At 38.0% G+C, this 15318-nt stretch overlaps 2 protein-coding genes across 2 annotated transcripts; both read right to left on the minus strand.

Annotated features, from left to right (window-relative positions):
- Positions 1 to 1346: 1346 nt before the first annotated feature.
- On the minus strand, positions 1347 to 4859 carry LOC136067588 (uncharacterized). The gene has a single exon (XM_065773682.1). The coding sequence runs from the start codon at positions 4857 to 4859 to the stop codon at positions 1347 to 1349; it is 3513 nt and encodes a 1170-aa protein (XP_065629754.1).
- Positions 4860 to 11035: 6176 nt separating this feature from the next.
- LOC112007534 (uncharacterized) lies at positions 11036 to 15205 on the minus strand. The gene is made up of 3 exons (XM_024039888.2): positions 14982 to 15205; positions 14487 to 14643; positions 11036 to 11343 (listed from the first exon to the last, which is right to left on the minus strand). The coding sequence occupies exons 1-3, from the start codon at positions 15159 to 15161 to the stop codon at positions 11210 to 11212; spliced, it is 471 nt and encodes a 156-aa protein (XP_023895656.1). The 5' UTR covers positions 15162 to 15205; the 3' UTR covers positions 11036 to 11209.
- Between the last annotated feature and the right edge of the window lie 113 nt (positions 15206 to 15318).

The following is a 15318-nucleotide window of genomic DNA, read 5'->3' on the forward strand; positions in this document are numbered from 1 at the left end:
CAAACTTTGGTTGAAGAGTTGAAGGCCAATGCTGTAGAGAAGGATGCTCGTCTTGAAGATCTACAACGAAAGAACGACGAGCAGAGCATTCTCCTCTCCAGAGCCAAGGAAGATGCCGTGGCTGAATTTAAGGCGTCCAAGCAGTATACAGACGCCTTAGACACCAACTATGCTGCAAGGTTTGAAGACTTCAGGATAGATGCTGCTGAGAGATTTCCTGACGTGGACTTCAGCTCAATCATGCTTAATTTGAACCCTGCCACCACTAGCTCTCTCCTTGGCCTTGACTCTGAGGACGCCAACATAGAGGACGATGCTACAACTCAACCTCAGGACGGCCCCAATCCAGATGCCTCCACTTAGAAGATGTATTCATGACTTAGTTGTTTGCTTTTGCTTCCTTCTTTTTTATTTTCAAAGAAAATATATGTAACCTAAGCACATTTAACTCGTCCATGTTTAAGGACGAATGTTGATAAAACAGTTTAAAAGGGTGTTTAGGACTTTTCTAGTCCGCCCTTAAAAAAAACAATTAAGTGTGTGTACTGTTTATTTTATGGACGAGATTTTATATTTTATAACTGATTTGCTTTACTCGTCTATGTCTCATACACAATCTCAAACCATTTTCATTGGAATTTTCATTTGTAATTTACCCATGCACAATGATAACAAAACTTCACTCGAAATGGCTTCAAGTGAAGAGGCACCATTCGTCCTTAGACTTGCCTGTGTTTTTATCTCGTCCATGAGATACTTCTTTGAAGTGATTTAAGCACGTTCAAAACGCCCTTGTTGACTCTCGTCCATACTGTGATTAGGTTTATTTTATATCCTCACTTTATGGACGAGCATTCCCTGTTTGATTGTGATTTGGTGAAACACGTCTATCTCGTCCTTAGCTTAGGACGAGAGCGCTTTATTTCATCCTTGGAGAATTTAATTTGATGAGCCAGCTCTGCCTCGTCCTTAGATTTGGACGAGCGTACTTTATCTCATCCTTGGAAAATTGAGATCACATCTCCGCGTCCAGAGAATTTTCTCGTTTTGAGCTTTTCAGCTGTTTTCAAGTCGTCATGAACAGAAACAATGCTTGAATCATGGATTTATACACTATTATGTACATTCCACAAATATTGTTCACAATACATTGTTTATAGACGAGACATGTTTCATGAAACTAATGCCTGCCTTAAAAGAAAACCAAACACAAACCAAACCATAAACTAAACCATAAATTGTCCTTAATCATAACAACAAGACAAACTAAATAAACAGTCTTTTATGTAGAATAGTTTATGTAGTCTTTAGACGCATTCGAAGTCATGTTCATCTTCGCTTGCATTTTATTGATAGTACTTCCTCAAGTGCTCCACGTTCCAAGGATGCTCTAACTTCCTCCCATCCAGTGCTTCCAAGTAATAGGTCCCCTGTCTTTTGCAGTTGACGACTCTGTAGGGGCCTTCCCAATTTGGCCCCAACTTTCCATGAGCCGGGTTCTTTGTTGCCAAGGAAACTCTCTTCAGAACGAGGTCGCCAACGCTGAAACGCCTAGGCTTCACCATTGCATCATACTGCCTAGCCATGAGGTTTTTGTACCTTGCCATCCTTTGTTCAGCGTCCATCCTTACCTCGTCTATAAGATCAAGGTTCAGACGGAGTTGTTCCTCGTTATCTTTGTCTTGATACGCTGCCACTCTATGATTAGCCATGTGCACTTCTGCTGGTATAACTGCTTCTGTTCCGTAGGCTAATTTGAAAGGAGTCTCCCCTGTAGGAGTTCTTGCTGTCGTTCTGTATGCCCACAAAACACCTGGTAGCTCATCTGGCCATGCCCCCTTAGCCCCCGCAAGCCGAGTCTTGATTAATTTCAGCAAGGATCGGTTGGCAACCTCTGCTTGGCCATTAGCTTGTGGGTGGGCTGGTGAGGAATAGTGGTTTTGAATTCCGAAATGCAGGCAAAAATCTCTAAAAAGTGAATTATCAAATTGTCGTCCATTGTCTGATACCAGCACCCTGGGTACTCCAAATCTGCACACAATATTCTTCCACACGAAGTTCTTGACATTCTGTTGTGTAATGTTAGCCAAGGATTCTGCCTCTACCCATTTGGTAAAATAGTCAATACCAACTACGAGGAACTTCATTTGTCTCACGCCCAGTGGGAATGGTCCCAGAATATCCAGCCCCCATTGTGCAAAGGGCCAGGGGGCCGTCATTGGAGTTAAATATTCTGATGGTTGTCTGGGGACATTGCTGAATCTTTGGCATTGGTCGCAAACTTTGACGTAGGCCTTAGCATCAGCTTGCATGCTAGGCCAATAATATCCTGCACGGACGATCTTGTGGACGAGTGATCTGGCTCCTGAGTGATTGCCACACGCTCCTTCATGGATTTCCCTTATTACGTAGTTTGCTTCGTCTGGTTCCAAACACCTAAGGTAAGGCTGAGAAAAACCTCTTTTGTAAAGAATCTCGTCCATTAGAACGTACCTGGCTGCCTTTACCCTTAGCTTTTTTGCTTCGTCCTTTTCTTCTGGGAGTCGTCCATCTTTCAGGTACGACACAATTGGAGTCATCCAACTCGTCCTGCCTTGTACTTGTTGTACTTCTGGAATGTCTACGCTTGGCATATATTGAATTTCATCTACCTCGTTCACAACTTCACTTGCTGAGGCTTCTTTCGCCAGAGCGTCAGCCTCCATGTTTTCCTCCCTTGGGATTTGGACGAAGCTCACTTCTTCAAACTTTTTAGTAAGGCGCACTACTCTATTCAGATACTTCTTCATTCGCTCTCCCTTGGCTTCAAATACACCATTCACTTGGCCTATGATTAGCTGAGAATCTCCTAGGACGAGGAGTGACTCTGCTTGGACTGACTTGGCCAATTCCATCCCTTTGAGGAGTGCTTCATACTCGGCTTCATTATTGGTTGTCTGGTACTGCAAACGAACCCTGTGTTTTAATTTGTCTCCCTCTGGAGATTGCAACACCACTCCTACTCCTCCTGCATATTGCGTAGACGAACCATCCACATAAACCACCCATTTGATGCTTTCCTTCTCGTCCATCTCATCACAATTCAGAGTAAACTCTGCAATGAAATCTGCCAGAGCTTGAGCTTTGATGGCATGCCTCGGTTGATACTTTATGTCAAACTCACTGAGCTCGACGGCCCATTGGATCAAACGTCCTGCAGCCTCCAGTTTGTTCATTGCCTTCTTAAGTGGGTGATCTGTCATGACATTAATAATATGGGCCTGAAAGTAATGCCTCAGCTTCCTGGAGGCTGTTATCAATGCGAAGGCCAGTTTTTCCATCAGCGGATACCGTCCTTCTGCTCCCCTCAATGCTCTGCTAGTATAGTATACAGGCCTTTGTACCTTGTTTTCCTCCCTTATTAATGCTGAACTCACAGCATGCGGGGTGACTGCCAGATATAAATACAACTCTTCCCCTTGCACGGACGGGCTTAACAAAGGGGCCTTGGTAAGGTACGACTTCAACTCTTCAAATGCTTTCTGACACTCATCATTCCATTCAAATGCTTTCTTAAGAACCTTAAAAAATGGCAAGCACTTATCAGTAGCTTTGGAAACAAACCTATTGAGGGCGGCAACTCGTCCGGTAAGTGATTGAACTTCTTTAACACTGCCTGGGGGCTTCATATTCAATATTGCTTGGATTTTATCAGGGTTTGCCTCGATTCCTCTGTAGGAGACCATAAACCCCAGGAATTTTCCTGATGATACTCCAAAAGCACATTTGCTGGGGTTTAGCTTCATATGATAATGCCTCAATGTATTGAATGTTTCCTGCAAGTCGTCCAGATGCCTTCCCTCGTCCTGGGTTTTTACCAACATATCGTCTATATAGACTTCCATATTCCGCCCGATCTGTGGACGAAACATATGATTGACCAGTCGTTGGTACGTTGCTCCAGCATTTTTCAAACCAAAAAGCATTACCTCATAACAAAATAATCCCTGACTGGTAATGAAGGACGTCTTCTCTTGGTCTGCTTTGTCCATCCGAATTTGATTGTATCCAGAGAAAGCGTCCAAGAAACTGAGTAACTTGTGGCCCGCAGTGGAATCTACCAGCTGATCAATGCGTGGTAACGGGTAACTATCCTTTGGGCAAGCCTTGTTTAAGTCAGTGAAATCGACGCACATTCTCCACTTGCCATTCGCCTTCTTGACCATAACTACATTGGCCAACCACTCAGGATAGTATATCTCTCTAATGAACTTCGCCGCAATCAGCTTTTGAACTTCTTCCTTAACAGCATTATCTCTTTCTGGAGCAAACACCCTCTTCTTTTGCCGCACTGGTTTCATCGAAGGGCATATACTTAGACGGTGGGTAATGACACTGGGATCTATGCCCGGCATATCTTCATGACTCCATGCAAACACGTCCCTGTTTCTTCTCAAAAAACAAATGAGATCTTTCTTGACACCTGCTTCCAAATCTGCCCCAATCCTGGTACACCTCTCCGGGTTATTGTCGTCTAAAGAAACATCTTCCAACGCTTCAATAGGTTCTGCTGCAACTTTCTTTTCTTCAATAGTCATCGTTTGTATTTGCTCGTCCATAGCCAACATGGCTAGATAACACTCTCTTGCCGTTAGCTGGTCTCCCTGTACTTGGCCTATTCCATACTCCGTTGGGAACTTGACTGACAAGTGGTATGTAGATGTTATGGCCTTCCACCTATTCAGAGTTGGCCTTCCAATTATGGCGTTGTAAGAGGACGAACAATCAACCACAAGGAAATTCACCTCCTTGGTAACTTGTTGCGGATATGCCCCCACTGTCACTGGTAGCGAAACGCTGCCCACAGGTTGTATCTTCATTCCGCCAAACCCCACTAGAGGGGAGCTTACTTGTTGCAGCTGGTCTCGTCCTAACCTCATTTGCTGAAAGGCTGGATAATACAAAATATCTGCCGAACTCCCGTTGTCTATTAACACCCTTCTAGTCTTGTAGTCAGCAATGAGGAGAGTAATGACGATAGCATCATCATGAGGGTGGTGGATTTTCTCTGCATCCTCGTCTGTGAAGGTAATCGTCTGCTCGTCCGTAGCTTTCTCACTTGGTAATCGTCCGGAGAGTTGGACGTTTTGTACTGCTTTCAAATACGCCTTCTTTGACTTGGACGACTGTCCTGTAGGACTTCCTCCCAGGATGATCCTTATTTCTCCAAGCGGTGGCCATGATGTTTCCTCTACCTTTGCTTTCAGCTTCTCATCCTTGTGGTCTCGTCCAAGAAAGTTCCTCAACTTTCCTTGCCTGATGAGATTTTCAATTTGTTACTTCAAATCAAAACATTCATCTGTATCATGTCCTGATGAGCTTTGCAAGCTCCTTGGCGGCAGCGCGGGGATTCATCAAGTCGATGGGATCATCTTCCTCAGCTGGACCGCGGTCCACGACCGCCACGGCTTCTTCTGCTGCTGGTTTAACCTTCTTTCCCTTTGGGAACCTAACCCTCTTTGGCCTATAAAACCAACAGTCACTAAACACTCAGACTCAAAAATCTTTGGTTTTGAAACTTTCTGATTTCATTTCCAGGAAAACTTTTTTCCGATACAACAACAGATATTGAAAACTAGAAAGTGAATGAATTTGAGAGAGAGAGAGAGAGAGAGAGAGAGAGAGAGAGAGAGATTAGGGATTTGGAAGAGAGAGAAGAGAATTACGCTGAAGGTTTGTTGGAGGAGTCAAGGTTGTTGTCGTCGTCGGCGTCTTCGAAGAAAGGGCGCTTGAGATTGGGGCGCGATGAATTACCTTCCATGGTGGAGAGTGGCGCGTGATGAAAACCTATCTCACGAATGCCGAATCCTCTTCCTGTGTCTCTGTCTCTCTGTGAAATTTTGAGATTGTAGTCGATGTTTGGCTGCGGAGAAAATGTAATCCGGTCACCGTTTCGGTACCAGTATAAAATAGATAGATCGAGAGATTGAGTGATGTGACGGTGAAAGAGAAATAAATAATTAAATATTTTAAAAAAAAAAAAAAGGCAAATACTAGGCTTGTTCAATTTGATTAGGGGAAATAAAAATTTCAATATCAATTAATATTTTTTGATAAGCCAATATCAATAAATATTAATATACTGTTTCTCTCTCTCTCTCTCTCTCCCATACACACATACATATATATATATATATATAAATTATAATAACATTTTTATTATATTATTTTTTATTGTACTAGTTTTTTTTTAAAAAACAAAAACTTTTATTGTACTAGTTGTAACACGTGAAAATATTAAAATTCATAGGATTATTGCTAATGGATTAATATTCGTACACGTGGAAAAAAATTTGGAATTACCATTATTGGATTGGATTAATGGTGGTACTATAAGTAATGCTATATGGTATTAAATTATTAAAAATTTAGTTACAAAATTAGTTATAACTTAAAGTTAAAATTATACTCAATACCTTTTTATTAGAAGTGAATTTTAACAATTCCACTATTAGATTACATTTTCTTTTTATATCCTTTATACTTGCAAAATTTTTAAAAAATTAAAGATTAATATCTATGTCATCAGTAAATTGTTTAAATTATAAGTTTTTGTAATTTAAAATTATGCATATAATATAAATTTATAGATCATATAGTAATTAATATCTGATTAACACAAATTTTGATATGTGTATTAAGAGTGTAAAGAATATACAACTTAACGGTTACATTTTCAAAATATGTAATAGTATTTATTTTATTTAGTAAGGTTGTTGCTTTATGCTACAACCAGTTTTGTAGCTAAACTTTGTCCTTGAACTATTGACTATCTTAGCTCTAGAGAGAGACACAAGTTTTAGAATTATATACCCCTCCAAAACCAATTTTATGGATTTTTAGTTTTTTTTTTTAAATAAATATTTTATTGATTAAGCAAAAATAAAGAACAACCAAAAGAACTGGATGTGAGACCATCTCTATCCAAAGTTGGGACAATTTGCCACTAAAGTAAAAGATGGGCAATCATATTGCCCTCTCTTTACATAAAAAATAAATCTACATTTGTAAAAGATTTAGCCAAAATAAGAATATCCTCAATTATAGCTTTGATGCTTCAATGAAAGGATAAGCCTAGTTTTTGCAAAGGCTATGTCACATTTCATGCATCTCCTTCAATAATTATGATGTTGAATCCCTTAGTTGCTACTCTACAGATAGCACACCAAGCTGCTTCAACTTCACCACGAATATCACTTCCTGGACTAATTTGTTATGTTCCCTTTATGGTCTCTACTCACCACAGCCACATATTTATTTCCTTCTATAATAGCTCCATCAAAATTCAATTTAACCTAATCCATTGGTGAAGGAAACTAGATTGGATCTCTAGATGGTTTCTTAATTAATTCTATCCCTGCTTGTTTGTGCTCTTCAAAAAATTTCAATATTTGCCTCGCAATCTCCATAGGGTTGCTTTTGACTCCCTCTACCCTTACTTTATTTTTTATCATCCATAGGTGATTACAAAAAATTGCAGCAAATAGTTGAAAATTTCTAGATTCTTCACCATTTAGCCCCAGCAAGCCTTCAGGGTTCAAAATCATTTTCACCCAATTTGAAATTGAGAGGTTAATTAATATATTCAAATTAAATGGCCAAGGTGACATTTGCCATATTTGGGCAGCCCAGTCACATTGAAGATGATATGCTCTATTGACTCAACTGCATTGTTGCACAAATAACAATCTATAGAAGAGAGAACGAACCTATTATTGAGGACTAAACAAGTAGATAGGATGTTCCAGACTATTTTCCATAGGAGGTCTCTATCTCTCTATGAAATTTGAGATAGTTGCAATAAAATTTTATTTTCTATTAGCTTTCTATCTCTTTGTGGTATAACAATCTTTGAATGAAAATAGAAATTTTTATTTACTATTGCTTCCGCAAAACTAACTTTTTTTTTTTTTTTTTTTTTTTTTTAAAAAAAAAAAGGAAAATAATGTAGCCTGCATTTTGATTGAAAAATGTCCAAAAATTGGATGTGTAATGGACTAATGGGTGGGTTCAATGTGTTAATCTTATAGGAGCATTTACATTCCCCCAAAAAAAAAAAAAACATTTTAACTCACCAAAAAGTCATTTTATCAATTTTCTTCACTCACTTTTAAAACACATCCTACATCCCATTCTTTATTTTGGATTACACTATATTAAAATAATTTATTTTCTATTCACATAATAATAGCAACTGAACTCCTCGCCCACCCTAGTGATTGCAACACTAGCCATCCAATGGCCTGATCTCAACCCATCACACCCCATTAGTTTCATTTCCACTTTCAAATTTCAATCTCAACCCATCACAACCTACAACCATTCTTTTGCTCCTTCTACAAGCTTCGAGGCCACTAATGGACCACTATTCCTCCTCCATTGACATCTTTGCCATTGAATTAGGTATGCTTGAGGCGTACGAGTTCAATTCCACATGCCACAATTGTAGCAAAAATGAACCAGAGAGAGAGAGAGAGAGAGAGAGAGTATGTCTAAAATGTTGGTGTAGATTTAGATTTAATTTTTTTATCAAGTGTATATTTAGATAAGCACTATAGCAAATTCTAATTTTTGAACAATGATAGCAAACCAAGTGTGGGAGTGTTTTTTTTTTTTAGCTGTAGTGTAATCTATCTTAGTGAGAGAAGAAAAAAAAAACATTTTAGGGTGAATGCATACAAACTTTCAGCCTCTTGGATTGGTATGAAAGTATGAAACATAATTGACAACTTTGGTCAAACCTTTCATATATTGGTTTTTCATAGGATAAAGGGGATATTATTCTAGGTAGAGTACCTATAATTATTTTTTTATTTATTAAAAAAAACATTTTATCATATCTATATCATCTAATACATACTTTATTTACATAATTTAAAATTGGTATATATTTTTTCTTTTGGTAATTCAACAATTGGAGAGGGAGATTTAAATCTTGGAAGTTTCTATTGAAATCTCTATAAGGCTTGGCAAAGGGTAAGAATTTGGACCAAATCCACTATAAACACTTTACACATTGTTTAGATGGAAAGAAAAAGTGGAGAAGGGTGTAAAGTTGTAATTTATAACTAGTTTATATTGGTTTTAATTTCGTGCCAAATTTGATTGTAATTATATTCAATTTTATGTACTTTTATTTTATGTGGGATTTATTTGTAAGGGTTCAAAGCAATTAAAGACTAAAGCTGTTTTCGCAGGTAACTTGCGAGTAAGCTTCCCGCAATGTGATGCATGTGCCTTGCACATGACTGGAATACGAAGAATCAGGACAGGATGGAGATAGTTGGTTTTCAAGAGTGTCTCACGGGTAAGGCATTTCCGCGAGATACTCGCGAAACATTTTGTTTTGCTGAACTATCATATCTGATACGCACTATCTGTATCCACACTATATATACCCATATTACCCACAGATGTTGAGGAGTGCTTCTGAGAGAAAAACCTAGCCACAACTATTGAGAGTTAGAGATTGTTATACCCACATTTCTCTACACAATTCATTGTGGTTTTTCCTCAACTCTTACCTTTCCATTTTCATACCCTTGAGAGGTTGCTAGCCCAAACACTTACCACACATATACTAAGTGTTGAGTGAGGTTTTGGTGCTGCTGGAAAGCATTGGTAGAAGTCAGGCTTTGGCAGATGCAATCGAGCGTATTGTGAGATCTCGAGAGCTAGACAAGAGAAGGTTCCGAGAAGCCTTGTTGGAGTAAGAGCTTGGAGGGCTCAGGTGCATCAGGTAGATTAGGCTTAGAGGGTCTTTTGTTATTCATATATCATAACTAATTGTCTAGTGGATCGATTACCGCTTAAAAGGCAACGGAGAGGTTTTTTGCCGAATTTTTCGATTTCTTCTTCGATAACATATCGCGGTGTTATCTTGTGTTTGCATTATTCTTCCGTACTCTTTTACCTTTCATTTTACTGCTGTGTTTTAATGAATATGGCTTAGAGTAGTTATTTTGTTTGTTCACTCGCATTTACTCTTTTCCGTACTTAGTATAAGTAAGGGTAAAATCAACCGAACCGTAATCTTTAATTTGGGAGTCTAAATAGCTCTTGTGTTTTTAACTCATTTTCAAACTTTCAAAGAGAAAGATGAGAAAGGAAAAAAAAAAAAAAAAAGGATTTCCATAAAGTGGTTGACATGAGAGAGAAGAAAAGAAAATGATGTTGAAGGAAGCATTTTTTGTGGGGCCTGCGGTTTTGCTATCAACCCAAATTGGGCAGAGAGAGAGAGAGAGGGAGAGGGAGGGGGGGGGGGGGGGGGTGATGTTGAGATATTTTCTGACTTTTTATGTTATAAAATTACTAATGCACCCTTAACTTATGTTTAGTATTTAATTTTTTAATCATATATAAGGACATAAAAAGTAGAAAAATATATTTTTACCCTTTCCTTCCCTTTTACAATCCAAAAAAAAGAAAAGATTCACTAGTCTTCTTTTTTTTTTTTTTTCCCTATACCCCTTTAATCCTTATTGCTGGAGAAGAATGTGAAATGCTGGAGAAGAAAGCTAATAACACAATCAACGAATACTTTTGCCCACGATCTCTTACCAATATCTTTCCATGAATACTCTTACTCTTACATGCACAATCTTGAATGAGACATACATTAAGTGTCAAACCCTGTCAAAGCATGACTTCATCAAACACAACCGTTGGGTCTCCTACCACAAAATTGAGCATAGAGAACACATGTATGGCTTGCATTCTGATCACCATATCCAATTGTTATGGTTTCATCGTTCCTCAACACACACCCCACCACCCCCCACACCCCCCCCCCCCCCCCAAAAAAAAAACACACACACACACACGCTCAGGATACCTTTCACTGAAGTTGTGAAGAACAAGCAAAATGAGTTCTTGTCCTGTAAATATTGTATCTTGAAAACCTGATACTGCAGATTTCACAACATCTCCTACCGCAATTTCATTCATTAAATATAGAAGATTAAAAGACCAATATGAACAAGAAATACACGAGCACTTTCAGCCAATTTTCTGAGATCCTTTCATTCATCTACAATAGTAAATTCAACCCAATAACAAATTAGAGCACAGAGAGAATTTGTGTGGAAACATTGCCATTAGTAAAGTGTAGACATTCAACTGTTCCTATCTCTTGAATTTACAAGCTCAGCTCAGCTCAGCAGAGCAGTGTTTACCCATTTGAAGAATGTGACACTTTTCCACCTAGCGTTTGAATAATAGCTTGGAGGACTTTAATTTCCTCATCACGCTTTGAGATTTCATCCTGCTTTGCACGCAACTCTTCCATGTGCAGCTCAAATACCTCTGTGGCAAAATATGAAGTGCATTGGACAAATTTGTATTTTGGGGGTAATTACACTGATAGAAAACCCAAAGTTCCAAGTGAAATCTTAAAAAAAATTTGAAATTTCAATTGCATCAATGTCTAAACCATAGTTGTATGACCATTTTAATATTAATCCTCCATGAGTCTCAATTAACTGAGAGTTAACAAGAACTGTATATGAAGCCCCTCCAGCTGGTAAAAAACCTCCACATGAACTGTACGCACTCCCTTTTAAGGATTTTTAGCACCTAGAGGTCCTACAAGCAGCTCATCTAGGTTCTTTTATAAATCTGGGTCTGATATAATGCTCCTGAAACTATAAGGGGAACATTTATGTAAATGAAATTTCTATAGTTAATTTGCAGTAGGTATCAAACTCCAAGGTTGGTTATGTACTTGCTCCTTTATTTTGCCTATAAGAGGCCAGGGCTACCATAAGTCCCAAGCAGCTATTTAAAAATAGATTTGTATAAAACTCTTTAAAGGATAGCTAGATTTCTCATGGCAATGGAGTTACTCAATTTTGATTCAAATAAAATTATTTACAAATAAGTGCAAATGCCAAGGCTCAAGCTCCACCCATTTTGTTATCCTAGCCTCTAACCCATGTTCAGGGTAGCCTATATCAAAGAACCTGTTGCTATCAGTTAAAACATTTTAATTTTTGTATCTAAGCAATTAAATTTAAACCTTTACAGAAAATTTTTGGACACAACACAGTCTGTTTTTGATCATCCAAATGGCTCTTCCACCATCTAAAACATAGATGGAAAAACGAGTGAGGGATTGAGGGGTGACATTGGGTGCGCCAACAACATGATCAAGGGAAAAAAAGGTGAAAATGAATACATATATTATTAGTTTAGGAAATTGAGCTTAGTTGAGCTTGAGCTCAATCTAAACTTGGTCTTATGCCCAAAATCATTTTTATTGGTAAGTTACACACACAACCGGGATGGAAGTTGAAGTCATGAGTTCAAGATCTACTAAGTAATCAAAAATAAAAAAGCAAAATAATTTTGGATCAAAGCAGGAATGGTATTAGCTCAGCCCAGATGTTAGTCCTACCAGCCCAACAGGATGCAAAATATTTCAATCATAAGGGGCTTGGGCTCAGCTTATTTACTCTACCACAAATGTGTTGACTTTGAGAAGCATTGTGGTTATAATACATACAAAAATCAAAGATGCATTGTTTTGCTTCAGGTGTGGCTAAATATATGATGACCTTAGTTGAGCCCAACCTCAGCTCTAGGCCTAAAAGCTTTTTAGGGGCTCATCCTAGATCAAATTCCAATAAATCGCATTCAAATATTTTCTGGCCAGACAAGTGGGTTTCTGCCTAGCTCAGCCCAATTGACAGTCCTACCACTACCACAACTGAAAGTATGACATAGTCAGTTCATTGATTGTCCTACCACTATGGGCATTTCAAAGAGAGACAAACCACAAACAGTATGCCCTCGTTATTGATTTTACAAATAAACGACAACCCTGATCAATATCAAATTAAAGTGCTGTTGTTGTAATATACCACCATGAGAAATGTTAATGCACTTCAAGATAAATTATGCTATTATAGATACCTATCAAAAAAAGAAAAAAGAAAAATGCTATTATAGATGCATCTCTCTAATGATGGGAATGGCCTCCAGCTTCAAAATCAAGATTTACATAAAATACAAAAAAGAAATAAAATGCAGTAAAAATCTGATTTGGGAGATATTTGATAAAGAATCTTTCAATGATGCTAAAAAGGGGGCCAAAACAAATTCCCCATTCTTAAAAGGGAGGCCCAGGCCAAAAGATGTGGCTCAAACAGGAAGATTTATTGAAATCTGCAAGTAGAGAAGTAGAAGAATTGTTTTGCTATCTTTAAAACAGCCAAAAACTTGATTTTCACCATTGTTTTTACTTTTCAACACCAATCAAGGAACATTTGAACTCACAAGAAGCTTCAAAAGAAACATAGATCACACACACACACCTACACTCCAATCATTCAAGCACCCAAGAACTGTAATATATGTTTAGCTACTCTCATTGTCTCATTTTTGTTGTCCATCTTCTCATACCCAACTTTTAAAGCAAACTATCATAAATTGCTTTCTCTTACACCAAAAAATAAAAATAAAAATAAAAATAAAAATTTTAAAAATGATCCTTAACACTTTTTTTTAAGGATAATTTGTAAAGGAGTATTATTGTATACACTCAATTTAGTAAGTACACATCTTCTTTCAGACCTGCACAAAAGGCGAGCTGGACAAGTAATATGGTATGGAAGAAATATAATATATCCCCACTATATCTTCTACTTAATTTCAAGAATTAACATACATAATTCATAAATTAAGGTTGTACATCAATGAGGATCAAAGATGGCAATTGAAACCATTCTCTGCCCCTCTCCTACAAGAAAATTAGTTTGGACTGTTTTTTGAACATGGATGGGGCAAATTAAAAGGTAGTAGCCCATTCTTAAATGGAGGGAATTCATATGGGTAAGCCAGGGATGGGGGAAGGAGAAATACACTCTGCCACCCCATTTCCATTATAGAACATCAAAGCTGTACTTCCATCTTACATCCTTAATTATAACCACTTAAATAACTGGAAACTAAGATGCATCAATCATTTTCCTCCAATATATGGTGCCGCATTCTAAACTGATGAACTATATATAATAAAGATTTCTCTTATGGTGCTTCAGTTATAAAGGAACTAGGATGCACAAACACAGACAAGGACACGGACACGGATACGGGTATGATATGGCGACACGAGCAATTTTTGTACGGCACCCCAAATGAAGTGTCCGTGCATCCTACTAAAGGAACACAAAGAGTGACTATAATGATATAACCCAACCATATAACTCTTGATTTGGAAGTCACAAATTACTGACTACTATTACTCCTAAACAGTTTGTGCATCAACATGCCTCAATGACTCTTACTCAAGGAGGAGTATATGATCTATTCTCCCTTCATTTTTACCTACTTCTATTTTTAGGGTAAGTGATTTAATAATTTAAAGTCGCCACATCTTTGCTAGAAAACAATTTTTTTTTGAACAGATGTATTAAAGGGAAAATGGAAAAACCAAGGATAGGACATACTTGTGGTGTTCTCAAGCTCTCTTGTAATCTCTTGTGCATGTAATTCAGCAGCTTTCTGAGCTGCCTCAGCCTGTCGTTTCTCAGAACGAGCACGAGCTGCAGCCGTAATGGCAGCATCGAGTTCTCTTTCCAAAGTCTCTACCCTTTGTTCAAGAACCTAAACAGATAAATACAGACAGCAATATATTATTTTCCTGACAGAGAATTCACAGCAACTCAATATCATGCAACAAAACATTAGTTATCAAAAGTCACATTAATAAAATCTCACAACTTAACTATCAAGTAACATAGCTGGAAGAATTATATTAGTGAATTCCAATATAAAAATCAACTACACTTCGTTCAATTATGTATTAGTAAATCTATTGAAAACGCTATAAATCAAACAAAAGCAAGCAAGAAAAGAAAAACCCAGATCAGAATATGAAAAAAAATGAAGAATAAGATGAAACTGAATATATAAAAAATGAAGTCAAACAAAGTGTGAGGAACCTTGATGGTACGGGCTTGTTCGGAACTGAGGGAGGCTTTGGCAAAGGTCTCTTCGTCAACAAAGACAGCTTTCTTGAGGAGTAGCTTTTGGAGTGACTCCAGATTCGAAGCCATCTCCGTCAGATTGGTTATGGCTCCGCTCCATCTCTCACTTCCTTTTCCCCTCTCCTCCATTGCCATTTCTGATTTCTCTCTCTCTCTGCGTGCTTTGAAAAAGAAAAAGCTACCTCACTACGCTTTCTTTCTTGGGCTTTCCATGGTTTCTACCAATGGGCCGGTTTTGGATTTACCCGCCAACCCGGTTGGGAATAATCTCAGTTTTTGTCAAACCCGTTTG

This window comes from Quercus suber, unplaced genomic scaffold (genome assembly GCF_002906115.3).
Source record: "Quercus suber isolate HL8 unplaced genomic scaffold, Cork oak 2.0 scaffold_78, whole genome shotgun sequence".
In the NCBI taxonomy this organism is placed as follows: Eukaryota; Viridiplantae; Streptophyta; class Magnoliopsida; order Fagales; family Fagaceae; genus Quercus; species Quercus suber.